Genomic DNA, 26318 nt, shown 5'->3' with positions numbered 1-26318 from the left:
TAGAGGTAATGAAGTGGGTTCAAATTGATAGGCAAGACGTGCTGGGAAGACTGGCTATGTTTAGAGTGGATAAGTTCCCTTGTCCAGATGACTGGCATCCCAAGTTGCTAAGGGAACTGGCAATGGAGAAAATGGAAAGGTTTATCTTAATCTTCCAATCTTTCCTAGATAAGGAAGAGATGCCAGAGGATTGCAAAGTAGCAAATGTAAACAATTTTGTTCAAAAAGGCCACGTCTAACAATTACAGGCTGGTCAGTTGAACAACAATTATGGATTCGGTTTTAGAAACAATGATCAGGTAAAACACTTGGGAAAAGTTTGAGTTAATTAAAGGAGACCAGTACTGATTTGTAAACAGTAGATTGTGTTTGATCAACCTAATTGAGTCTGTGGTGAAGTAACTGAGTAAGTTGATGAAGGGAATGCGATAAATCTTGTCAATATGGATTTTAAGAGTGTTTGACAAAGCGCGATACAAAAGGAAATTGAAACTCATGGAATAGGGGGATCAATGGAGGCTTGGGTCAAACATTGACTGAAGGATAGAGAACAGTGAGTAGTGGGTGGTAAGTAGCTGTTTTTCTGACCGAAGGATGATAGTGGTTTGCGCCAAGAAGTTAGTGCCAGGACCAAACAGGGACAATCAAAGTAATTGGATGGCACTGGAGGGAAATAAAGTTGCAGGGCTATGGGAATGAAACAGGACAATGGGACTGACTAGATGGCTCTAACGAGATCTGGCATTGAAACAATGGGCTGATGAACCTGCTTTGTGCCATAATGACTGTATGATTCTATGTAGAGAAGAATAGCATTCTCATTAAGTATAATAAATATTTAAGCACAGAACTAATACTATTTTGCTGTGACTAAAATTTGTCACGTTTACAACAGAATTGCCAACGTACCCAGTAGCCGGAAAATCAAGTGCAATTCGTCTTCTACAGTGGAACCAGGAAACAAAGGTCTTCCGGATGCCATTTCATAGAAGATACAGCCAACACCCCTGGAACAAGTGAAAGCACAAGACATTGTAGGTCAGCCAAACCAATCTTTCATAACCTAAGATTTTAAATGTACACATCACACTTATTACATACATCTTTCTCAAAATTGTTGGTCAATTCTTCCGAGCAGTAGGTAGAATTTTTTTCAACAAAAAAAAAATCCATAATAGAAAGGGGTTGTCTATTTGTTCATAGTAGTTATCAATCTATAAATTCAAGGCACACTATAGGTGTAGATAAAGCACTCGGGAAAGATAATCAGGAGTGTGCTACAGCTACCGCATTTTGTCCAGAACTCATCTGACCTTTCCCCAATAGCCAAACAAATCTTTCTGTGCAGACACTTCAAATAATAAATGTCTAGATCTATTTTTTTTTAAATGGAAAGCCAAATGAAAACCTCCCTGCTGACTAGACAAGATCAAAAAGGATTAATCCTTTGTAAAGATTGTTAAAGGTTTCTCTTTAAAAATACTAAATAGCTGTGGAATTGCATTTCAGAAAATGACTTGTTCATGTTTTGTACTTGTTCCTGGTCATCAAACCTTCATTTACTGCGATATCAGTTTAATCAGTAAGTCCTGCCAATTGGAAATACTGCCCGCAGGATTTTGAAAATGCAGAGTTTTATCTTTTCATTCTTTGTTTTTTTATGTGTAAACATAACACGCTTAGGATTTCCATTGTATAAATATACCTTTTAGTGAGGCAAGATACAATGGTGGTGTACGATTGTGTTCAAGTCTTTTATCTTGTTGCATTTCTTATATAACTCATTTAGTAATATATGAGGAAAATGGCAGTCCAATGTGACTTTTAATGTTTTGGTTCACTCCCAGTTGAGGTCCAAGCATCTTATGTGCACAAATCTGTGTCTTATCATTCAAGGATGCTCTAGAAGAGCCAGGATAAATTTTCTGCTCATTATAGTGGTTAGGAATGTGCAGAGCATTATCTTTTATATGAGGGTAGCACTAGTTTAGGGGCATTCATTAGTGGAAAGATGTTGGCGCAAACTAGGAGATCCAATATTGTTGATGTGTGTGAATTAACCAAAAAGTAACATTTTGGAAAATTCAAGATGAACAGAAGATGAAACTGAAGATGAAACTACTACATAATGTATCAGTCGTGTTGGAGCTCGTAATGAACCAGATGGACCAGAATGATATACAAGGTCGCCTATAAGCTTGAAATAATAGTATTACAAGATTGTACCAATAGTTTTTAAAATCAGCTGTAATTATGTGAAAAGCACCCTAGATGTGGTCTCACCAATGCCCTGTCCTGTTGTAGCAAGACTTCCTTCCTTTTATGGCCCTCCCCCTTACAATAAAGGCCAATATTCAATTTTCCTTCCTAATTTGCTACCACATGCTACCTTTTTGTGATCCTTCTGTACCACAGCATTCTGCAGTCACTCTCCATTTCAATAATATTCTACTTTTCTATTCCTCACATCAAAGTGGATAGGGTTACATTTTGCCACATTAAACTCCATCTGCCAAACTTTTGCCCAACTAACCTATCTACATTCCTTTGCAAATTCTGGTCCTCCTCCAAACTTGCTTTCTTACCTGTGTATCGTCAGCAAATCTGGCTATAATAGATACAAAAGTTTATAATAGTTTATTTAGTTAATTCCGTCACAAGTAGGCTTACATTAATGCTGAAATGAAGTTACTATGAAAATGCCCTAATCAACACTCTCCGGTGCTTGTTCAGATACACTGAGGGAGAATTTAGCACGGCCAATGCATCTAACCAGCTCGTCTTTTGAACTGTGGAAGGAAACCGAAACACCCAGGGAAACCCACGCAGACACAGTGAGAACATGCAGACTCCACACAGACAGTGACTCAAGCCGAGAATTGAACCCGGATTCATGTTGCTGTGAGGCAGCAATGCCAACCACTGTACCATCGTGCTGCCCTTTTATCCAAGTCAATATATGGATTGTAAATAGTTGATGGCCCAGTCGTACAGTGCTGGTTAGTTTGCCAACCTGATATAACCCATTTTTCCTGACTCTCTGTTCCTTGTTTGTTAGTCAATCCTCTATCTACACTAATATATTGCACCTAACACTATGAGCTCTTATCTTACGCAATAATGTGACATGTGGCACCTTTTGAACGTGTTTTGGAAATCCAAATACACTACATTGACAGGCTCTGCTTTAAGCATTCTGCTTGTTACATCCTGAAAGAACTCTTAATAAATTTGTCAAGCACAATTTTTCTTTTACAAAATAACACTGACTCTGCCTGATTGTAATACTATTTTCTAAATTTCCTGCCTCTACTTCCAAAATATGGATTCTAACATTTTCCCAACGACTGACTTTAAGCTAACTGGTCCAGAGTTCCCTCCTTTCTTGAATAGAGGTATTTATATTTGTGTTCTTTCAATCTGCTGGGACCTTTCCAGAATCTAGCAAAATTGCAACCAATGGATCTACTTTCTCTGCACACACTTTTTTTTAAACACCCTAGGGTATAAGCCATCAAGTTTAGGGGGTTTGGCAACTTTTAGTCCCATCAGGTTTCCCTGAACCCTTTCTCTAGCGATGATATTTCACTCTCCCATTTGCCACTTGATTTTTTACTATTCTTGGAAGGCTTTTTGTGTCTTCCACTGTGAAGACAGATACAAAATACTTGTTCAAAGTTTCTGCCGTTCCTGTTTCCCATTATTAATTCCCCAGTCTCATCCTCTGAAGGACCAGTGTTCACCTTAGAATACAAGAAATAGGAGGAATGGACTCTCCTCCATCATTCATAAGAACATAAGAAATAGGAGCAGGAGTAGGCCATCTAGCCCTTTGAGCCTGCCCCACCATTCAATAAGATCATGGCTGATCTGAAGTGGATCAGTTCCACTTTCCCTCTTTCTCCCCATAACCCTTAATTCCCGTCTATCAGAAACCTATCTACCCGTGACTTAAATACATATTTTCAATGCGACCATGGCTGATCATTGGCTTTAACTCCATTTTCTCACCCACTCCTCATATCCCCTAAATTTCTGAGACATCAAAAATCTGTCCATCTCAGCCTTAAGTGTATGCACTGAGCATCCACAATCCTCTAGCTAGAGAATTCCAGTGGTTCACAACCCTTTGAGTGAAGTCATTTCTCCTTCTCTCAATCCTAAATGATTGGTCCCTTGTCCTGAGACTGTTTTCCCCACCACCACCCCGTGTTTCAAGTTTCAGATTCCCCAAATAACTGAAAGAATCTCTCAGTATCAACCCTATCCAGCCCCTTCAGAACTTTGTAGGTTTCAGCAAGATCTCTTCTTATTCTTCTAAACTCCAGAGAACGTAAGCCCAATTTACCGTACAAGCTGTAAAAGGTGCTGGTGAGGCCACCCCTGGAGTACTGTGTACAGTTTTGCTCTTCTTACCTGAGAAAGGATGTACTGGCACTGGAGGAGTGCAGAGGATAAACACTTTCAATTTGATACCATAGTTAATTTTCTTAGCTAGTCATAGATAATGCATCCTTCTCATAGAGTCTTTTATTCTCAATGGAAATATCTTACTTGAATGCTTAAGTTTATAGCTTATCTCCTTAAATATCGGACGCTTCTTCTCGTCCATCTGGGGCTTGAGAAGTCTGATTGTCCTTTTGGTGTTCACAGTCAAAGTGATTTGGTCCCAATTCTTTCTCCAATCATTTGCCATTAGACCTACCAACAAAATTTGCCATCATTTCCACTCGAATCGCCTCACTTGAGTTTAATGAAAATGACTACTGTTGTTTTACAGGAACAGCAGTATAAATATGCTAAAATTCATTAGTCCAATGAATAAATCAAACCGAAAGCTAAGTGAAATGATGGGTTATTAGCTGGCGTCAAATCTGGACTTTTAAGTCTGCAGAAGAAAGGATTGACATTTTATAGTTTGGATTCCTTCAGCACCATTTTATCATGTGACTATTTTCAGAGCCAATTTCATATGGAGAACAACTCTTTTATAAAGTTTATATAGTTTGACTTTTTTACTTTTTAACTACACTTTTTGTAGCCCAGTTTGAACAATTAAAAGTTCAAATATCTCCGTGAAGAAACTGAATTATTTCTCCTGTCCATTCTTGAGAATTAAAATATTTCATACTTACTCTCAAGTACTATCCAACTTCATTTACAAATGATTCACAAATATCATTGACAAGGTATGATACAGAAGTTATAATTTACAGTGCATAAAGAAAACTCTAGCTGACGATCAATACAAATAGTGACACCAGCTATGGGCATGAGCTCACTATCACGATAACATGTGGTTACCAAAGTTCAAGTGAAGACACCAGCCCTGCAAAGAAGTTGCCAGCAGAAATTATCCTGCACCATCAACAAGGACAAACTTCATATGTGGCACTTGTGGCAAATTCTGCCTTTCCAGAGCTGGCTTGCTCAGACATCAAAAAAAGTGTAGCATATAATTTAATCTGACTTCAAAGTCCTGAGGCTGTATTGCCAATCACGATAACATCTATGAGGAGTCACTGAATGTAGAACTCCAGCAACAGCAGCTGTCTGCCCAAGCCTGCCCTGCCCTGCACGTAAGATGACACCATTTGCTCACCTTGTGCTTTGCACCAAGACTTTCCACAGAATTTCATGACATTTTACTTTTTAACTAAACATTTTAGAAAATTGTATGATGGAACAAAAAGTAACCATAATAATATTCATTCAGAACATCCCTGGGTTAAAGAAAAGCAACGGTATCACTCATACAATTAAAAGAGTTTGAAGTCAATCACAATATCATAAATTAGACCATGAAAAATGCAGCAATATATTGTCAGTAGCTGGCAAAGAAACATAGATGTGGAGATGCCGGCGTTGGACTGGGATAAACACAGTAAGTCGTCTCACAACACCAGGTTGAAGTCCCACAAGCTTTCGGAAACGGTGTTCCTTCGTCAGGTGTACGGAAGGTTCTGATCAGAGAAGGGCATATAAAGACACACACAGTTTACAGAATACTGATTAGAATGCAACTTGCATTATATATGGCCTTTACGTGCCCTTCTCTGATCAGAGCCTTCCATACACCTGACGAAGGAACACCATTTCCGAAAGCTTGTGGGATTACTATCAAATAAATCGGTTGGACTTTAACCTGGTGTTGCAAGACTTCTTACTGAAAGAAACGTAGAGAAGTACAGCACAGTACAGGCCCTTCGGCCCTCGATGTTGTGCCGAGCTATGTCCAAACCCAAGATCAAGCTATCCCACTCCCTATCGTTCGGGTGTGTTCCATGTGCCTATCCAATAACTGCTTGAAAGTTCCTAAAGTGTCCGACTCCACTATCACAGCAGGCAGTGCATTCCACACCCCAACTACTCTGAGTAAAGAATCTACCTCGGACATCTCTTCCTGTATCTCCCACCACGAATGTTAAAGTTATGCCCCATAGTAACAGCTACATCCACCCGAGGAAACAGTCTCTGTACGTCCACTCTACCTATCCCCCTCATCATCTTATAGAAACATAGGAACATAAAAAAACTACAGCACAAACAGGCGCTTTGGCCAACAAGTTGCGCCAAACACGTCCCTACCTACTAGGATTACCTATAATCCTCTGTCTTACTAAGTTCCATGTACTTATCCAAAAGTCTCTTAAAAAACCCTATTGAATCCGCCTCCACCACTACTGCCGGCAGCCAATTCCACGCACCCACCACCCTCAGTGAAAAACTTATCCCTGACATCTCCTCTGTACCCACTCCCCAGTACCCTAAACCTGTGTCCTCTTGTGGCAACCATTTCAGCTCTGGGAAAAAGCCTCTGAGAATCCACTCAATTAATACCTCTCATCTCTTATACACCTCTATCAGGTCACCCCGCATCCTTCATCTCTCCCAGGAGAAAAGACTGAGCTCCCTCAACCTATCCTCATAAGGCATGCCACCCAATCCTGGTAAAATCCTTGTAAATCTCCTCTGCACCCTTTCTATGGCTTCCATATCCTTTCTGTAATGAGGCAACCAGAACTGAGTACAGTACTCCAAGTGGGGTCTGACCAGGGTCTTATACAGCTGCAGCATTATCTCCCGACTCCTAAACGCAATTCCTCGACCGATGAATGCCAGTACACCATATGCCTTCTTAACCACAGCCTCTTCCTGCGAAGCGGCTTTGAGCATCCTATGAATCCAGACCCCAAGATCCTTCTAATCTTCCACACTGCCAAGAGTCTTACCCTTAATCTACCATCCTATTTGACCTGCCAAAATGAATCACCACACACTTACCTGGGTTGAAGTCCATCTGCCATTTCTCCGCCCAGTCTTGCATCCTATCAATGTCTCACTGCAACTTCTGACATCCCTCCAACCTTTGTGTCATCAGCAAACTTAACAATCCATTATAACCTCTGTTTATAAACCTCTATTAAGTCGCCTCTTATCCTCCTCTGCTCTAAAGAGAAAAGCCCCAGCTCCTTCAACCTTTCCTCATAAGACCTACCCTCCAAACCAGGCAGCATCCTGGTAAATCTCCTCTGCACTCTCTCCAATGCCTCCACATCCTTCTTATAGTGAAGTGACCACAATATTCCAAATGTGGTCTCACCAATGTCCGGTATAGTTGCAGCATAACCCCACGGCTCTTAAATTCAAACCCCCTGTTAATAAACACTAACACACTATAAGTCTTCTTCACGGCTCTATCTACTTGAGTGGCAACCTTCAGAGATCTGTGGATATGAACCCTAAGATCTGTTTGCTCACATTCCTCAGAACCCTGCCACTGACCCTGTAATCTGCATTCAAGTTTGTCTTACCAAAATGAATCACCTCACACTTATCAGGATTAAACTCCATCTACCACTTTTCAGCCCAGCTCTGCATCCTATCAATGTACCTTTGCAGCCTGCCAGAGCCCTCCACCTCATCCACTACTCCACCAATCTTGGTATTATCAGCAAATTTACTAACCCACCCTTCAGCCCCCTCTTCCAAGTCATTGATAAAAATCACAAATAGCAGAGGACCCAGCACTGATTCCTGCAGTACACTGCTGGTAACTGTCCTCCAGTCTGAAAATTTTCCTTCCACCACCACCCTCTGTCTTCTATGAGACAGCCAGTTACTTATCCAATTGGCCAAATTTCCTTTTATCCCACACCTCCTTATCTTCTTCATGAGCCTACCATGGGGAACCCTACCAAACACCTTACTAAAATCCATGTATACGACATCAACTGCTCTACCTTCATCCACACACTTGGTTACCTCCTCAAAGAATTCAATCAAATTTGTGAGGCAGGACTTACCTCTCATGAAACCTTCATGAGAAGTTGGTTTAAAATTAATAAAACAGGATTAATATTGTGATAGACTGAGGTAATATTTTAATCATGAAAAGATTGCTTAAATATCCATTTATGGGATTTTTAGTGCTCATTATAATTTGCTTCTTCCAGAGTTTGATTCTTTGAGTTGGGAAAGAATGTGACATGTGCTAAGAAATACCATGGCTGGTCGGTCTGCTTTATTTTAGGCAGGTCAGTGCAAGTAACCACTTCAACTATTTTAGAGTTTTATGTACTTAATGAAAGCCAGATGCGAGAGATGTATATTGTTTTTCCTAATGGTTTTGGATTGTCATTGTTAGCTTTCATGTGAAACAGCCTAAATGTCACTGCGTCCTCGGATTGGTGAATGTTTGGTTTGAACTCGTCTTAACCTCATGTCCACCAGAAAATACATCTGGAGACTTCATCTTTCCTCCTATTAATTCCACTGATGAGAAAGTTAAAATGCAAGGTTAAAAGGAGTCAGGTGCAGCTCCCCATGCAAGTTTTATCACAAACTGAAATTCAACAGTATCAGGAGAAATGTGAACTCAAGAGTTGGAAAATTGAAATTTGTAGCCATGGAAAATCCGCTGTATTAATTTTTTGCTGTTTATTTTTTTGTTTAATATATCTAATTTGTAAGTCTGATAAATGGCATTGTTTTAGTTATCTGAAGAACATAAAAATCAGAAGGCCAGGTGCCTTTACTGATGAACAATTTTCAGCAAAGCCATTGGCCTGTATTTCCTTTTAGATTGTGCTAAAATCAGCCAAACTAGCAGAAAGAATTGAGGAATTTCAAAGGCATCCTCTGAAAATTGGGTTTCAACAAACTTTTGTGCTAAATTACAAAATACTGTGCTGGAGGCTGGGAAGAGCCATACAACTGATCACTCCACTGGATCCCATTAATCACCCCAGTAAGCTATTGTTAATTGCACCCATTTGTGAGCCTTTGAGGAAATGTTTCTTTAGGCAGAAGGGCACAAATAGGTATCATAATCATAATATCTTTTTGTTATTTCACTAAGAAACTGCCTACTATACATCAATATAATTTGAAAATAATTTTGTATATTTCAGGGTTTTTTCCAGTTATTTAAAATTGGGTTACAATGGATTAAAAACACTGATTAAAAATGTTTAGTAATGAACTCATTTTGTCTTATCAATGAATATTCACCACCTTACCACTCCACTCTTAAGTATATCAAACACCTATTTTAAAAATAAATTACAGTGGATGAGATAAAAATAGAAAGTGCTGGAAAAACTCAGCTGGTCCACAGAGTTAATGTTCCAAGTCTGACATGGATCTTCTTCTTAACAGTTCCAACATTCCAAAAGGACTCCTCTTCAGAGCTTTGGAACTTGTTCATGGGGAGGAAGGGCTTCTATAGAAGTAGTCCTTTTACTGAACAGATTTACTGAAAGAGACTCTTAAAATTGCAACGTATACCACCCCACCCCAAAAAATAATTTAAAGAGTCACCAATTATACATACCACATGTCGATCTGTGTCGAATACTCTGAAGAGCCCAAGAGTACATCTGGAGGTCTGTACCACAAAGTTACAACTTCATTTGAGTATGTCTTTGTAGGGACTGACTTTGCTCTTGCCAAACCTGCAAAGAAATAAATTTCAAATGTTTGATATGATGAATTATATATTAGAAAATGCAACGTGGCACATTTAAATAAAATTCATTAAAATGCAGGTGCAAAATAATCTAAATCAGTCAAAGTTAAAAATCACTTTTTTTGATAGACCAACAAATTGGGTTGTTTAATTGCATCAAATGACCAAAATTGTAGTTTTAAGTAACTGGAATTATTATTAAAAAAGACGAAACTTTGGTTTGCATCAAGTTATTTGGGATAAAACATATAAACATACAAACAAGGAGCAGTAGGCCATTTGGCCCCTCGAGCCTCCTCTCCCATACGATAAGATCATGGTTGATCTGGTGGTAACATCAAATCTGCATCCTACCTACTTCCTTTAACCCCTTTGTTTACTAAGGATCCATCCACCTTAGTCTTTGAATATTAAGGCATTCTTCTGTAAAAAGCAGTGGAAGCAGTGTTCCGAAGGATCATGAACTTCAGAGGGAAAAATAATCCCTCATCTCCAATTTAAACGGGCAGCTCCTTTTTAAGCAGTGACTCCTTCTGATTCTCCCACAAGAGGAAACATCTTTTCCACATCCACCCTGTCAAGACCCTTTAGGATCTTATATGTTTCAATCTAGTTACCTCTTACTCTTCTAATCTCCAGTGGATACAAGCCTAATCTGTCCAACCTTTCCTGATAAGCTCTTATTACATTTTGCCAATCTGAAAAAGACCCATTTATCCCAATTCTTTGCTCCTATTAGTCAATCTTCTGTCTATGCCAATATGTTACCCCCATATCGTTAGTTAACACAAAAACCTTTGAATGTGGAACTTTAGCCTTCTGGAAATCTTAAATACAGTACATCCACCAGTTTTCCTTTATTCATAGCATGTTACTTCCTCTACTAACTGTAGCAAGTTGTTAAACATGATTTCCCTATCACAAAACCAACTTGACTCTATCTGATCATCTTACCTTAGTGTGAAAAGTTTAAAATATTAGTAGAAATACTAGAAATGTATGTCATGAGTAAATAATAAGATGATTTAAAACTGATAATGACTTCCACGTTCCTTGTGACCAAAACAATCACAATATAGAAAAAAATCATCAGTCTGCCTCCTCTCACAGGAAAAAGCTCAGTCATATAAAGTGGGAGAGCCTCCAAAAATTCTAAATATCAATCTTGTACAAAAACTGGAATAAATTCCACTGTTTAATTTCAGTGTTACTTTCAAAATGAATTCCCAAACATACTGCATTGTAGAGTGCTACAGTGTGAACATCATTCAAAATCAGGGGGGGGACCTATGCCTGCTGGAGAGGCTGATAGCACAGGACTGAGGAGATCATTGCGCACGCACTGATCTGTCAGCGCCGAGGTCGACGTAGGCGCAGTAGCAGCACACTGCCAGTCTCCCAGCACATTTGGAAAGTTGAAATTTCTTTCCTTTTAAATACAATTACCAGAATTAGTCAAATCTGTACACCTCATGATAAATTCATTAATGCAAACCATTCATTATTTGTCCTTTTTTTCCAATAAGCAACTTTATAATTTAAGGTAAATTTAATTTTGACCACATGCATCCTGGGGTTTTATCTTTAGCTAACCTAAAGCTTTGCTCCCAAAAAAAAAACTTTTTTAATCACATTTACTTAAAAAGTTAATGCAATATACATGTCAACTAAGTGTTGAGGAGCAGAAGGATCTTGGGGTCTGGGTCCACAGGACTCTTAAAATCGGCCTCGCAGGTAGAGGATGTGGTCAAGAAGGCGTATGGTGTACTGGCCTTCATTAATCGAGGGATTGAGTTTAGGAGTCGGGAGGTAATGCTGCAACTTTATAAGACCCTTGTCAGGCCCCACTTGGAGTACTGTGCGCAGTTCTGGTCGCCTCACTACAGGAAGGATGTGGAAGCTATTGAGAGGGTGCAGAGGAGATTTACAGGGATGTTGCCTGGATTGGGAGGCATGCCTTAAGAAGATAGGTTGAGGGAGCTAGGTCTCTTCTCCCTGGAGAGTCGAAGGTTGAAAGGCGACCTGATAGACGTTTATAAGTTGTTGAGAGGAATAGGTAGGGTGCATTCTCGGAGGCTATTTCCCAGGGCTGAAATGGTCGCTACGAGAGGACACAGGTTTAAGGTGCTGGGAAGCAAGTACAGAGGAGATGTTAGGGGTAAGTTTTTCACTCAGAGGGTGGTGAGTGAGTGGAATCGACTACCATCGGTGGTAGTAGAAGCGAACTCACTGGGGTCTTTTAAAAGACTTCTGGATGAGCATATGGGATTTAATGGGATTGGGAGTTACAGATAGTTCTATGGCTTGGTAGGTATGGATGTGATTGGCGCAACATTAATAATTATCTTTCGAAATTAAGTTACACTATCAAAACTAGAAGTCAACATATTAGAACGGTGTTTACAACAGGAAGGAGTCAAACATGCTTCAATTCATCATGACTTCTTAGATTAGTAAAATGATAAGGAGGGCCAAGGAGTTGGCTACTTCAACTGAACAAGCACATGCAGAACACTGTAGATAGCTGATGCCATTGCCAGAACTGCAGCAAGCCTGGCTCTGGTAGACAGTCTGTGGCTGTTGGTTTGAAACAGGGCTAGCAACAGGCAGCAAAGGGATAACTCTTGATTATAAAACAAAGAACAAAGAAAATTACAGCACAAGAACAAGCCCTTTGGCCCTCCAAGCCTGCACCGACCATGCTGCCCAACTGAACTAAAATCCCCTCCCCTTCCAGGACCAAATCCCCCCATTCCCATCCTATTCATGTGTTTGTCACACACCCTTTTAAAAGTCACCACTGTGTCTGCTTCCACTATCTCCCCCGGCAACAAGTTCCAAGCACCCACCACCCTCTGTGTAAAAAAACTTGCCTCATATATCTCCTTTAAACCGTGCCCTTTACACCTTAAACCTGTGCCCCTTAGTAATTGACTCTTCCACCCTGGGAAAAAGCTTCTGACTATCCACTCTGTCCACACCCCTCATAATCTTGTAGACTTCTCTCAGATCGCCCTTCAACCTCCACCATTCCAGTGAGAACAAACTAAGTTTCTCCAACCTCTCCTCATAGCTAATGCCCTCCATACCAGGCAACATCCTGGTAAATATTTTCTGCACCCTCTCCAAAGCGTCCACATCCTTCTGGTAGTGTGGTGACCAGAATTGAACACTATATTCCAAGTGCAGCCTAACTAAGCTTCTATAAAGCTGCAACATGACTTGCCAATTTTTAAACTCAATGCCCTGGCCAATGAAGGCAAGCATGCCATATGTCTTGTTGACTACCTTCTCCATCTGCATTGTCAGTTTCCGTGGCCTGTGTACGTGTACACCCAATCCCTCAGCCTATCAATACTCCTAAGGGTTCTGCCATTTACTGTATATTTCCTATCTGTATTAGTCTTCCAAAATGCATTACCTCTCATTCGTCCAGATTAAAGTCCATGTGCCATCTCTCTCTCCCCAAGTCTCCAACTGATCTATATCCTCTGACAGTCCTCATTGCTATCTGTAAATCCACCGACCTTTGTGTCGTCCACAAACTTATAATTCAAACCAGTTACATTTTCCTCCAAATAATTTATACATATTACAAAGAGCAAAGGTCCCAGTACTGATCCCTGAGGAATGCCACTTGTCACAGCCTTCCATTCAGAAAATCATCCATTCACTGCTACTCTGTCTTCTATGACCGAGCCAGTTCTGTATCCATCTTGCCAGCTCACCTCTGATCCCATGCAGCTTCACCTTCTGTAACAGTCTGCCATGAGGGCTTTGTTAAAGGCCTCACTGAAGTATGAATCTCAGTTCTACAGGATTGCTTCTACCATTGCCATAGCAACTGATAACTTGTTAACCAGATTCCACTTAGGCAGAATGGAAGAAAAATATACATGTGAATGCGAACATCAAGAGAAAGTCATGTAAAATCCTGACAGTCGTAGCCATGGAAAATGGCAGATAGAGAGAAGAACATATTTGCATTGCAGTACTCAACTACGCAGACTATGCTGTTTCTCTAACTGACATCCTGGCTCAGCTAAGCACACACGAGGCTAGGCTGAGAGCTGAGACAGGATTCTGCCTTTGCTAGCACTTTCTTCAGGTGATGTGCAGATCAAGCTTGGAATTTTCCTAACTTCCCCTTACCTGCCTCAAGGATGACAATTTAGGGCATAGTCTCAGAATACGGGATTGGCCATTTAGGACTGCGATGAGCAAGAATTTCTTCACTTAGTGGTGAATCCTTGGAATTCGGTAGCCTCAGAGGGTTGCAGAGGAGCAGTCATTAGGCATGTTCAAAACAGATTGACAGCTTTTTAGATATTAAGGCATCAAAGGAATGGGATAGTTGGAAAAATAGCATTGAGGTAAATTAGTCATGATCTAGTTGAATAGTGAAGCAGGCTTGAGGGGCCGAATGGCCTACTCATTTCTGATTCTCATTTGTCTTTTCTACTGCTCTCTCAACTTGTCCTGCCACTTTCAATGACTTGTGCACATATACTTGTAGGTGTCTCTGTTCTTGTATCTACCTTGTAATTGTGGACTTTGTTTTATATTGCTTTTCCTCTTTGTTTCTACCAAAGTATACCACTTCACACTTCATTAGATTTTACTTGACATGTCATTCCACTTAATCCCATCCATTCCATCAGCCTACATGCTCTTAAAGTTTATCATTATACTTCTCATTGCTCATATACTGCCAAGCTTTGCATCAACCGCAAATTTTGAAATTGAGCCTTGTACATTCAAATCTAGGTCATCAGGAAAAACTGTGGTCACAATGTTACCCCTGCGGAACTCCAATGTACATATTCATCCAATTCTCAAAACAATCATTCACCACTGCTCTGTTTCCCGTCACTCAGCCAACTTTGTATCTATGTTGCTACTTTCCCCATTTATACCATGGACTCTAACTCTGCTGACAAGTCTATTACGTGGCACTTCTTTAATCTTTTGAAAATCTACACGTACCAATCAGCCTCATTATCCTTATAAACCACATCAAGAAACTGAAACAAATTAATTCAACACATTTTGCCTTCAACAAATGCTGGCTTTCCCCAATCTGCACTTGTCCAAGTGACTTGTGTCCCAGATTATAGTCTCCAAAAGCTTTTTCATCAACGAAGTGAAACTGACTGGCCTGTAGTTTATCAATCATTTTATTCTTGCCCACCACCAAGCCAACACTGACTGGCCAGTAATTACTCAGGCTAGCCAACACGCACACAAAAGACTGATTATCCTCATTTTCCCATCCTCTTTTGAGAATAAGGGTGTGAAAATAATAAAATCAATGAATGTTTTGTTGCTAACCTCGTGAAGTTACTATTCAGGAGGCCCTTACATTTATTGTTGAATAACAGTAATACCACGCAGATGTTCCTCCACAGGTAGTTGTCTGCTACCCTCTCCATCTTTAATTAATATCATTGTAATAGCTTTTGTATAAAACTGTTCATATGATAGAGCAAATCTTACAGGGAAATTGCTTTAGAAGCATTCTGGAGGAATACCCAGCATCAACTGGCTGCAACTATAACGCAGACCATAACTGTACTTCGGTATTGGAACTAACGCCAATTGGTATCAGCTCAGAATTTGAGATCTTTGCTTTGGGTAGTTCAGGAGGTAATATCAATGGAGTAAATGTATTGAGAGGTGAACACTTCAATCATCTGGCCTTGAAAGATCAAACACAAAATACAGGCAAACTTTAACTAATAGTGGTTGTTCTGCCGATGTACAAACTGGTAAAAATTATATATGGAAAGAAAACAGGCCCTCTGTCAATAACATAAAAATGAAGTCTTGGGATATAAAGACCTTTGCCTGCTTATTAGTTTTGGGTAAGTTCACCTGAATACCAAAAGCATTATTTTCTTCCACGGAATTGTAGAAGTGGTAGCGCCCCCCGCCCCCCCCCCCCCCCCCCCCGCCCCGTTCGCAAAGCACAATGGTAACTTCTGTTTATATGTAAATGTTAAATAAATGAGAAATTGAAAATATAGGTATGTTGCAGAATGAATTATCACCAATATGTAATACTTAATTGTTGCTTCATACCAAAGTCTGCAAGCTTCAGTTCCCCTTTTTCATTTATCAACAGGTTCTGTGGTTTCAGGTCTCGATGCAACACTTTCCGCTTATGACAGTAGGCCAAGCCTCGTAAAATCTGGAATAAAAATATCTGCAAAGCAAAGCGGTAAGATTAATTTAACAGGACTTGCATGCAACAAATGACTCAAAGCAGTTGTTTATTCATTTTAGCCCTCACCGTCACATTGTGCATGCTCATTATGCTTCCACAGTCATCCATGTACTGTTTCAGATCCTTGTCCTAAAAATGCCAAAATTCAAAATATGAAATCACATTCCTTCATTTTTCATCACAGTAATTTTTCACATAATGGGCAGCCCAACTTGCACAAGAACAAAACTTACCAAGTATTCAAATACTAGTGTCAATGACTTTTCCGTGTGAATAATATCATGTAAAGTGACTATGTTTGCATGCTTCAGGTCCTTCAGTAACGAGACTAGAGACAAAGAAAACCAGCAATAAATATTCTTTCAGTACGAACATAAATTATACTCTAAAGCAAAATATTTTATCTGAAATGGGTATTGGACTTCCAAATAAATATACTAACAGAACTTGTGAAATCTACTATTTGTTTATAATGGCTTTATTGTAAAATAACCTTGTGCAAGATCAAAATTCTGCAGTTCCGTCTCTAACAGCACTGTAGGTGTACCTACACCTCAGGGACTGCAGCAATTCAAGGTGGCATCTCACCACCACCTTCTCAAGGGCAATTAGGGATGGGTAATAAATGTAGGCCTAGCCAGCAATTTCATATATTGTAAATACATTTTTAAGAAGTAATTAAAGGCATTAAATACAATGAGAGTGTCTTACCTTCCCGGATTGCTGTGCATGGTGCACCTTCTTCATGCTCCAGCCTGATCTCTTTCAGTGCTACTAAGTTATCCGTCAGCTTACTTCTTCCCTTAAACACCGTTGCATAAGTACCCTGTAATAAGTAACATGTTCATCCATGGTAACCAACAGCACCAAACATTTCTATCTACTGCGGAGACATGCTTTCACTGAGTTCATGGCAGGTATGAACGGTATGCTTTGTCTTATAGCACACAAGAAACAATACTTTTCACCGTGTACTAATACATGTGATAATAATAAATCAAATCAAAAAAGGGTGATTAGGGGTGTTACCTTCAATTGATTTAAATTATTTTATTCAAGCAATTTAGGCTTTATTCTCTCTCTCCCTGTATCTTCAAAGTCAAAGATCTAAGTCTTATCTGCTATTTGGATATTTTCTTAACCAGAGTTTCAAAATTAGGGCGTTCTATGTCAGTCTTCTATTCTTACAATTCAAGTTGAAGTGTTACTGAGTACTGATTTACTTTGTTTTTCAACCTGCCTTAATGGCAGTGAAATTACGTTGAGTAAAAGTAAGATGGTAATGGGGCTGGAAGTGTGCAATACAGTTCTGGTCACCTTATTATAGAAAAAATATTATTAAACTAGAAAGAGTGCAGAAGAGATTTACTGGGTTGCTACTAGGATTTGATAGTTTGAGTTATAAGGAAAGGTTGGATAAACTGGAATGTAGGAGGTTGAGGGATGATCTCATGGCGGTCTATAAAATAATGAGGGGCACAGATCAGCAATATAGTCAATATCTTTTCCCAAAGGGAGGGGAGCCTAAAACTAGAGGGCATAGGTTTAAGGTGAGATGGGGGAGATGCAAAAGTGTCCAGAAGGGCAATTTTTCCACACAAAAGGTGGTGAACGTCTGGAAAAAACTGCCAGAGGTACTAGTAGAGGAAGGTACAATTTTGTCTTTTGAAAAGCATTTAGACAGTTACATGGGTAAGATGGGTACAGAGGGATATGGGCCAAATGTGGGCAATTGGGACTAGCTTAGGGGTTTGTAAAAAAAAAAGGCGGCATGGACAAGTTGGGCCGAAGGGCCTGTTTCCATGCTGTAAACTTCTATGACTCTATTTACTCGCCAATTCTCTCATGCTTTGGGGCCAAGTCTCATCAAAAATTCTCAGCTAAGGGTACTGATTAAGCATCGGGGTGGAATGGTGGTGCAGTGCCTCACAGCGCCAGACACTCAGGTTCGATTCCCAGCTTGAGTCAATGTCTGTGTTGAGTTTGCATATTCTCCCCACGTCTGCGTGAGTTTCCTCCAGATGCTCCGGTTTCCTTCCACAGTCCAAAGATGTGCAGTTAGATTGATTGGCCATGCTAAATTGACGCTAGTGTCAGGGGATTAGTAGGGTAAACATGTGGGGTTATAGGGATAGGGCCTGGGTGGGATAGTTGTCAGTGCAGGCTCAATGGGCCAAATGGCCTCCTTCTGGACTGTAGGGACTCTATGATTCTATTCTATAATTCATTGTCGTGCTTCTGTGTAACCAAATAAATAAATTTCCAGCAAGATTCCACTTTTTGTAGCTTTTTCTTTAACAAATATCAGAGTCAATGTATATTCAACATATAACACACTAATAGGTAAATCTCACCTTAAATATCTGACAACAAAATAAGTCTCACATAACCACAAGCAGCCCCTTCACTCCCTAAATAAATGTGACAACAGATAGCTATATAGTTCCACGATATGCTATTGTTTATTCATACAGGAGTCTTATCCAACAACAGCTTTCACCTTAAGCTGCTGGTGTCAGAATTGCATCTCCAGAAGCCCAAGTATCTGTCCAAGGGTTTTCCAAGTGAGATGGCTTTGGTTGTATCTCAGTTATCTTGGTGTCTCACAAAGGCATGAGCTTTTTAAATTTGAGATTGATTCTGGTAAGATCCCGGTGGATTGGAAACATGCTAACGTGAAGGCCCTATTCAAAAAAGGGAGAGAAGCAAAAAGTAGGAAACTATAGCCAAAAGAGAAAATGATGGAAAATCTCAGCAGTTCTGGCAGTGAGAGAAAAGAGCTGATCTTTTGAGTCCAAATGACCCTTTATCAAAGCTAAAAGGCATAGAAAGTGGGAGATATTTATATATAGACAGATCATAGAACCCTACAGTGCAGAAAGAGGCCATTTGGCGCATTGAGTCTACACTGACCATAATCCCACCCAGGTCCTACGCCCATATCCCTACATATTTATCCACTAATCCCTTCAAACTACACGTCTCAGGACACTAAGGGGCAATTTTAGTACGGCCAATCAACCTAACCTGCACATCTTTGGACTGTGGGAAGAAACCAGAGCACCCGGAGACACGAGGAGAATGTGCAAACTCCACACAGGCAGTGACCCAAGCTGGGAATCAAACCCGGGTCCCTGGAGCTGTGAAGCAGCAGTGTTAATCACTGTGCTACCGTGCCGCCCACAATATTGCAGTATGAGGGAATGAAAGATGAGTCATAGCCATAGAAACCAAGGGAAAGGCTGTTAATGGCAGTCCACAGACAGAATAAAGGGTGTGAATAGCCAAACGGCAGAGAAGCTAAAAGTCAGAGGGTAAACTGCGACAGGTGAAGATGTGGGGGTAGGGGGGCAGGAACGGGTGAGAGAAAGGTAAAATTTAGAAAAAAGGAAAAGGGGAAGCAAAGGGGAGAAAAAGTAAGGAAATGGGAGATGTGAAAGATTGCGGGGGGGGGGGAAGAAAAATGAAGAAAGACAATAAAGAATTAAAAGGTTGAGAACAGTAAAAGAAAATAAATAGAATGAAAAGAAAGGGGCGGAGGTGGCGTACAGCTAATCATCTGAAGCTGTTGAATTCGATGTTGAGACCGGATGGCTTTGTAAAGTGCCTAGCCAGAACATGAGATGCTGTTCCTTCAGTTTGCTTCAGCTTCATAGAACATCACAGCAGGCCACAGTGAAGAGAAGATGTGTTTGGTGGTGGCATGGCGCAGGAGTTGGCGAAAACAGCGCAGGATTACGCGGAGGCTGGTGGGGTGAAATGTGAGAACAAAGGGGACTCTCCTTGTTCTGGGGAGGGAGGGAAGGGGGTGAGAGCTGTGGTGCAGAAGGACCGCACACTTTTGAGGGCTGTGTTGACAATGGTAGGTGGGAATTCATGATTGAGGAAAAAGGAGCACATATTAGAAGCACCACTTAGGAAAATGGCATTATCGGAATGCGATGGAGGTGAAGGAGCTAAGAGAAACAGATGGAGTCCTTACAGGATTTAGGGTGCAAAGAACTGCAGTCCAGTTAGTTATGGGAATCAGTGGGCTTGTAATGGATATTAGTAGATAGTCTATTGCCAGAAATGGAGTCAGAAAGGTCAAGGAACAGAGGGAAGTATCTGAAATGGACCAGGTGAAGAAGATGGAGGGGTGCAAACTGGAAACGAAGTTTATGAATTTTTTGAGGTCTGGACCAGAGCTTGAAGCGGCACCAAAATAGTCATCGATGTACTGGCAAAGGAGTTGTGGGAGGGGACCCGGACAGGCCTGGAACAAGGAATGTTCCACATACCCCACAAAAAGACAAGTGTAGCTAGGACCTATGTGGATACCCATTGCTACTCCTTTGGTTTGGAGAAAGTGGGATGAGTTAAAGGGGAAATTGAAAGGACTTCAGCCAGATGGAGGAGAGTGGTGATGGGTGGGAATTGTTCAGAACAAAGAACAATACAGCACAGGGGCAGGCCCTTCAGCCCTCAAAGCCTGTGCCACTCCTGCGCCCAACTAGACCATTCGTTTGTATCCCTCTATTCCCAGTCTGTTAATGTGGTTATCTAGATAAGTCTTAAATGATCCCAGCGTGTCTGCCTCAACCACCTTGCTTGGCAGTACATTCCAGGTCCACACCACCCTCTGTGTAAAATATGTCCCCCTGATATCTGTGTTGAACCTCACCGTGAACTTGTGACCCGTTGTGTTCGTCACCTCTGACCTGGGAAAAAGCTTCCCACTGTTCACCTTGTCTATGCCCTTCATAATTTTATACACCTCTATTATTTTGTACATCTCCCTTGTACAAAACCATGCTGTCTATCGCTAATGAGATTATTCCGTTCTAAATGCGCATATATCCAATCTCTAAGAATCTTCTCCAACAACTTCCCTGCCACAGACGTCAAGCTCACTGGTCTATAATTACCCGGGTTATCCTTGCTACCCTTCTCAAATAACGGGACCACATTTACTATCCTCCACCTATCCCAGGACCTCAACTGTGTCCAGTGGAAAGACAAGGATTTCTGTTAGAGGCCCATCAATTTCATCTCTTGTTTCCCTGAGCAGTCTAGGATAGATGCCATCAGGCCCTGGGGATTTGTTTGTCTTAATGTTTCCTAAAAAACCTAACACTTCCTCCCTTGTAATTGAGATTTTTTCTAACGGGTCTCTTTTCAAAGAAGCAAAGAGCTCTCGGGGATGGAGGTGTAGAGAGGTCGCACACCCATGATGAATAGGAGGCAGTCAGGGCCTACAATCTGGAGCTGTCAATATGACGCAGGGCATCAAAGGAATCCCAGATGTAGATGGGGAGGGAATGGACCAGAGGAGTGAGGATGGAGTCAAGAGAAGAAGAAATAAGTTCAGTAGGACAGGAGCATGTTGACACAATGGGACTACCAGGACAGTCCTTTTTGTGGATTTTGGGCAACAGATAGAAGTGGACTGTCCGGATTAGGAGACTATGAGATTGGAAACCGTGGGGGAGAAGGCATCCGGAGGAAATGAAGTAGGAAACTATAGGCTGGTTAACTTGACCTCTATGGTACTGAAGTTCTTGGAATCCATCATTAAGGAGATGAATGAACATTTGGAAAGACAAAGCTCAATCCACCACTGTCAGCATGGTTTTATGAAGGGAAAGTCATGGGCTTGACTTCTTTGAGGACGTGCAAAGTGGATACTGAGATGTGGTATATGATATATCTAGGCTTCCACAAGGAATTTGTTGCCGCATAAAAGACTGATACATAAGATGAGATTGAGGGTAGAGTACTAGCTTGGATTGACAATTGGCTGACTCACAGAAAACAGAGGTCCGCATATATGGGTCCTTCTCTGGCCGGCGAAATGTAGCTAGCAGGATGTCGCAGGGGTCAGTCCACGGACCTCAACTGTTACAATCTATACAAATAGCCTGCAAGCAGGGACAGAGTGTAACATAGCAAAATTTGCGAATGATACTAAAATAGGCGGGAAAGCAGGCAGCAAAGAGGATATTAAGATTTTACAAATGGATATCATAGTATCATAGAAACCCTACAGTGCAGAAAAAGGTCATCTGGCTCATCAAGGCTGCACTGACCACAATCCCTACCCATTTACCCACTCATCCCTCTACGCAGCTCAGGACACTAAGGGGCAATTTTCAGCATGGCCAATCAACCTAACCTGCAACAGTAATCCCGCTCAGTACAAAGGGAACTGCAGGTTTGGACATTTGGTGTATGTGCTTGGCTGACGGGCCAATGGTGTGAAGCTACCATCTGTGGGATTATGACTGAACACCTCTAAGTCAGAACCCCATCTAAAAGTATTGTTGCGATATAGATAAGCTAAGAGAATGGGCCAAAGTTTGGCAGCTGGAGATAAATGTGGATAACTGTAAAGTTATCCATTTTGGCCAAAGAAAGGCAGACAAAATACCTAAATGGAAAGCAGGTTCAAAATGCATCCGGGCTGAGGGATCTGGGGTCTATGTTGATGTAATGCAGAAATTTGGTATACCAGTTGCAACACATAATAAAAAAGACAAATGGGATATTGGCATATATTGCAAAAGGACTGGAGTATAAAAGTAGAGAAATGTTGGTGAGACCACATCTGGAGTATTGTCTCCAGTTTTGGTCTCCTTATTTGAAGAAGGATGTGGTGGCATTGGAGGCAGTTCAGGGGAGGTTCACCAGTTTGATTCTGGAGCTGTTTGATATATGAGGGCTTGTACTCGCTAGAGGTTAGATGGATGAGAGGGGATGTGATCGAGGTATATAAAATGTTGAAGGGGATTGATAGAGTAAATGTAGACCAAATGTTTTCTCTTATGGAGCAATCTAGAACAAGCGGTCACAGGTTGAGAGGCGACTGATTTAAAACTGAGATGAGGAGGAACGACTTGGCGCAGGGGGTGGTGAATCTGTGGAGCTCACTGCCCCACAGCATGGTAGAGTCTGAATCTTTGAATGGTTTCAAGAGGGAGATAGACATATTTCTAACAAAAAAGGAAAGAGGGATATGAGGAAAAGGTGGGAGGTGGATTTGTGATCAGGGTGAGATCAGCCATGATCTGACTGAATGGTGGAGTAGGCTCATAGGGCTGAATCTGCCCACTTCTGCTCTTAATTGCTATGTTCCTATGAGTCAAGAGCTGCAATAGTTTGGACCAGCAGAGGATGAGTGAGTTATGGCAACTGCCAGGAAAGCAAATGGATACGTGGCGAAAGCTCTTGTTACTGTCACAGACCAACTGAACGTGAGTCTCAAAGCCCATTGATAAATCTCACTGGTTGGTTATTTCATGCCTTGATGGCCACATGGGTGTAACCTATCAATGATGTCCTATGTCTCCCGCGTTGCAAGAATGGCTACTGTCCCCGTGAGGCAGTGTCTGTCTGAAATTCAATGTCGAACTCTCACAAAGAGAGCATTAGTGACCTGCAGAGTGATATGCAGCTATTTACAAGATGCCATCAAGGTTTCCAGCTGATCCTTGGAAGCAAACAGGAATAAAGTTGTTCAAGGCTAGCGTAAATTTGAGTTCTTATATTAAGACATGCTGGGCAGAGTGCTGAGAGGTGTGAGGTCTTCAGCGAAGGGGCCAAAGTTTTCTGTGATTTTCTGCCAGAACAGTCTCAGTTGCCTGCAGCATATCACCATACTGTTTGACTGGAACTTCCTCAGAGTTATAGTTCACTATTTTAATTTGCTCTTGTTTACTTTTGCTCTGCAATGATTGGGTACGCCATGGCACAGTGGTTAGCACTGTTGTCTCTCAGCACCAAGGAGCCAGGTTCAACTCCTGCTTAGGTCACTGTTGGTGCAGCGTCTGCATGTTCTGCCTCTGTGTAGATTTCCTCCTAGTGCTCCAGTTTCCCTCCACAGTCCAAAAATGTGCGGGTTAAGTGCACTGGCCATGCTATATTCTGCCTCAGGGTACCTGAACAGGCGCCAGAGTGTGGCAACTTAAGGATTTTCACAGTAACTTCATTGCAATGTTAATATGAGCCTACTTGTGACATTAATAAACAAACTTTAAACATCGGAAAGAATCTATGAAAAACCAATTCAACAGCATCCGAAGTTATTTCAATGCCATTTGTGGAATGCGTACATTACCCATTTTTAAAATTTGTATTACAGTTCACTGCACTTACATTCTTACCAAATTTCATCTAAATTGCCTGAAAATTTTCTTTTTAAACTTGTCAGCAGTTACCTGGCTGCCTTATTGAATCCAATCCCTGCTAGTTCATTTTTGAATCGTATTCACCTTTTCTCACTAATTTTCAAGTTTAATATGGATCCCCACTGTTTTATGCTGAAGTAGCCTGATAAGTGAAGGACAGTCAGCATGGATTAGTCAAGAGAAGTTTGTGTCTGATTACCTTGTAACCAGGAGTTGATGGTCTACATGGACTTAGCAAGGCTTTTGGAAATGGTTCATTAGGTAGGCAGTTCAGAACAGTAGAAGTCAGATTCTGGGGAAAGTGGTAACTTTAATCTAGAAATTGGCTCAGTGCTAGCAGACAAAGGAAAATGATCAACAAGTGTTTTTGTGACTAGAGAGTGGTTTCCAATGGGGTTGTGCAAGGTTAGGTCTCTGGTTTTCTGTGATATTTATCAAAGACTGAGACTCAAATTTCAGGGGTACGATTAAGAAGTTTGCAGGTGACATGAAAATTGACCATGTGATTGATAGTGAGGAAGATATCGATGGATTGGCCAATGAGCAGAAAAGTTGCGAATGGAATTCAATTTAGAGAAGTGTGAGGTAATACAGATGTGTAGAGAAAATAAGGCACATGAAGTGACTATTTGCAGACAACTCTGCAAAAATAGCTATGGTATCCCAGTTGAAGGGACAGTACTGAATAAATGTTGTTGGAATCACGTAGCACATCCTACCAATGATCATTTTTACATCTGATCTAAATTGCAATCAGTTGAAATGCATCGCAATAAAACAAAAACATGCAGTGCCATACTTCTGAGGGTAACTGCACAAATGATCCTATTCATTACTAGAATTTACCATTTTAGTTGAATCTCTTTGTTCAATATCTCAAGTTGAAAAGTACTGAAAGACAGTAGAGTTACTTACCTCTCCAAGTTTGTCCAACTTAATGTAAGTTTCTAGCTTTCCAAATCCAATCTCAGACTAAAAGAAAGTTAAAACTTGTATCACACAGCAGTACTCGATTACTGATTGAATTAAACATGTTTGATTTCTTAACTAAATACCATAATCAGTAGCAATCATTTGAATAGATAATGCAACCAAAAGTAACATTTATAGGACCATTCTCAACTGCTCTCACTCCATTCTCTGAAGTTTTATGGCTTTGGCAGGCACAGCTAAACCATATATTAGGGCTCTTACAGCTTTTCCCCAAAATTGCCTTTTCTCCCTTTGGAGTTGTTCCAGTACATTTGCATTCTGGATTTTATTTTACACAACTGAATCAAATACATAAAGCAAAGAGAGACAAAAAGGGTTTCTCTCTTCAAATAGCATCAGTACATTAATACGGAAGTGCCCAATAAGTGCCAAATTTACCCTTTCAATTTTTGTCCATCTAATACTTTAAAAAGGATTTGATTTTCCAATCATTACGACACAGTTTTCTCAATTAATAATTTAATTGTTACCAAGGAGCCAGGAGGCAAACAAAATTATTGTGGCATCACCCAGAAGGTTGTTTTCCAATTAGAGGTAACAAAACACTGGTATTTAGTAAAAAAAGAACAACCTGAAGCAGGAGTTGCCATCTTAAATTGACATCCAAATACCAATCAAAAAGTCCAAAGTTGGCCTCTGAGTAAACAGGTTATATTTGGTGCTGCACAAAACCATATCTTATTCAAATTATTTGTTCTGGCTCCGTATTAATTAAAGATGTGGTGCAAAAAAAAAAGCAAAATTATTTCAGTGCATAGAAAAGGTGTGGCAACAAGTTGGACAGAAACCAAACCAAAAAGTCAGTAAAGGACACCTGAAAAGAATTTTTCCAAAACATTGTGACTGGTTGTGCAACTGCTCGTCAAACTATGGAGTGGTTTGGAATTTTATGTTGGGAAAGTCCAAGTTGACACACTGAGCTAACCAAGGTTACTGCAATATTCGCCAAGTCTATAATCTGCCC

General features: G+C 40.7%; 1 protein-coding gene across 3 annotated transcripts in view; it reads right to left on the bottom strand.

Annotated features, from left to right (window-relative positions):
• The window catches only part of cdk17 (cyclin dependent kinase 17), a 193425-nt gene that overhangs the window by 25357 nt on the left and 141750 nt on the right, over positions 1–26318 (bottom strand). For all 3 annotated transcript variants that reach the window (XM_080207127.1, XM_080207126.1, XM_080207128.1), the window contains 7 exons: positions 25277–25333; positions 16908–17022; positions 16430–16524; positions 16263–16325; positions 16052–16175; positions 9836–9956; positions 910–1007 (listed from right to left, as the gene is read on the bottom strand). In XM_080207127.1, the coding sequence (XP_080063253.1) occupies positions 910–1007; positions 9836–9956; positions 16052–16175; positions 16263–16325; positions 16430–16524; positions 16908–17022; positions 25277–25333 (673 nt within the window). The remainder of the gene's footprint in view (positions 1–909; positions 1008–9835; positions 9957–16051; positions 16176–16262; positions 16326–16429; positions 16525–16907; positions 17023–25276; positions 25334–26318) is intronic.

This window comes from Carcharhinus amblyrhynchos, chromosome 19, assembly GCF_965287045.1.
Source record: "Carcharhinus amblyrhynchos chromosome 19, sCarAmb.v2.hapA, whole genome shotgun sequence".
NCBI lineage: Eukaryota > Metazoa > Chordata > Chondrichthyes > Carcharhiniformes > Carcharhinidae > Carcharhinus > Carcharhinus amblyrhynchos.
The sequence above is the reverse complement of the archived record's forward strand: the minus strand, read 5'-3'. Positions and strand labels throughout refer to the sequence as shown.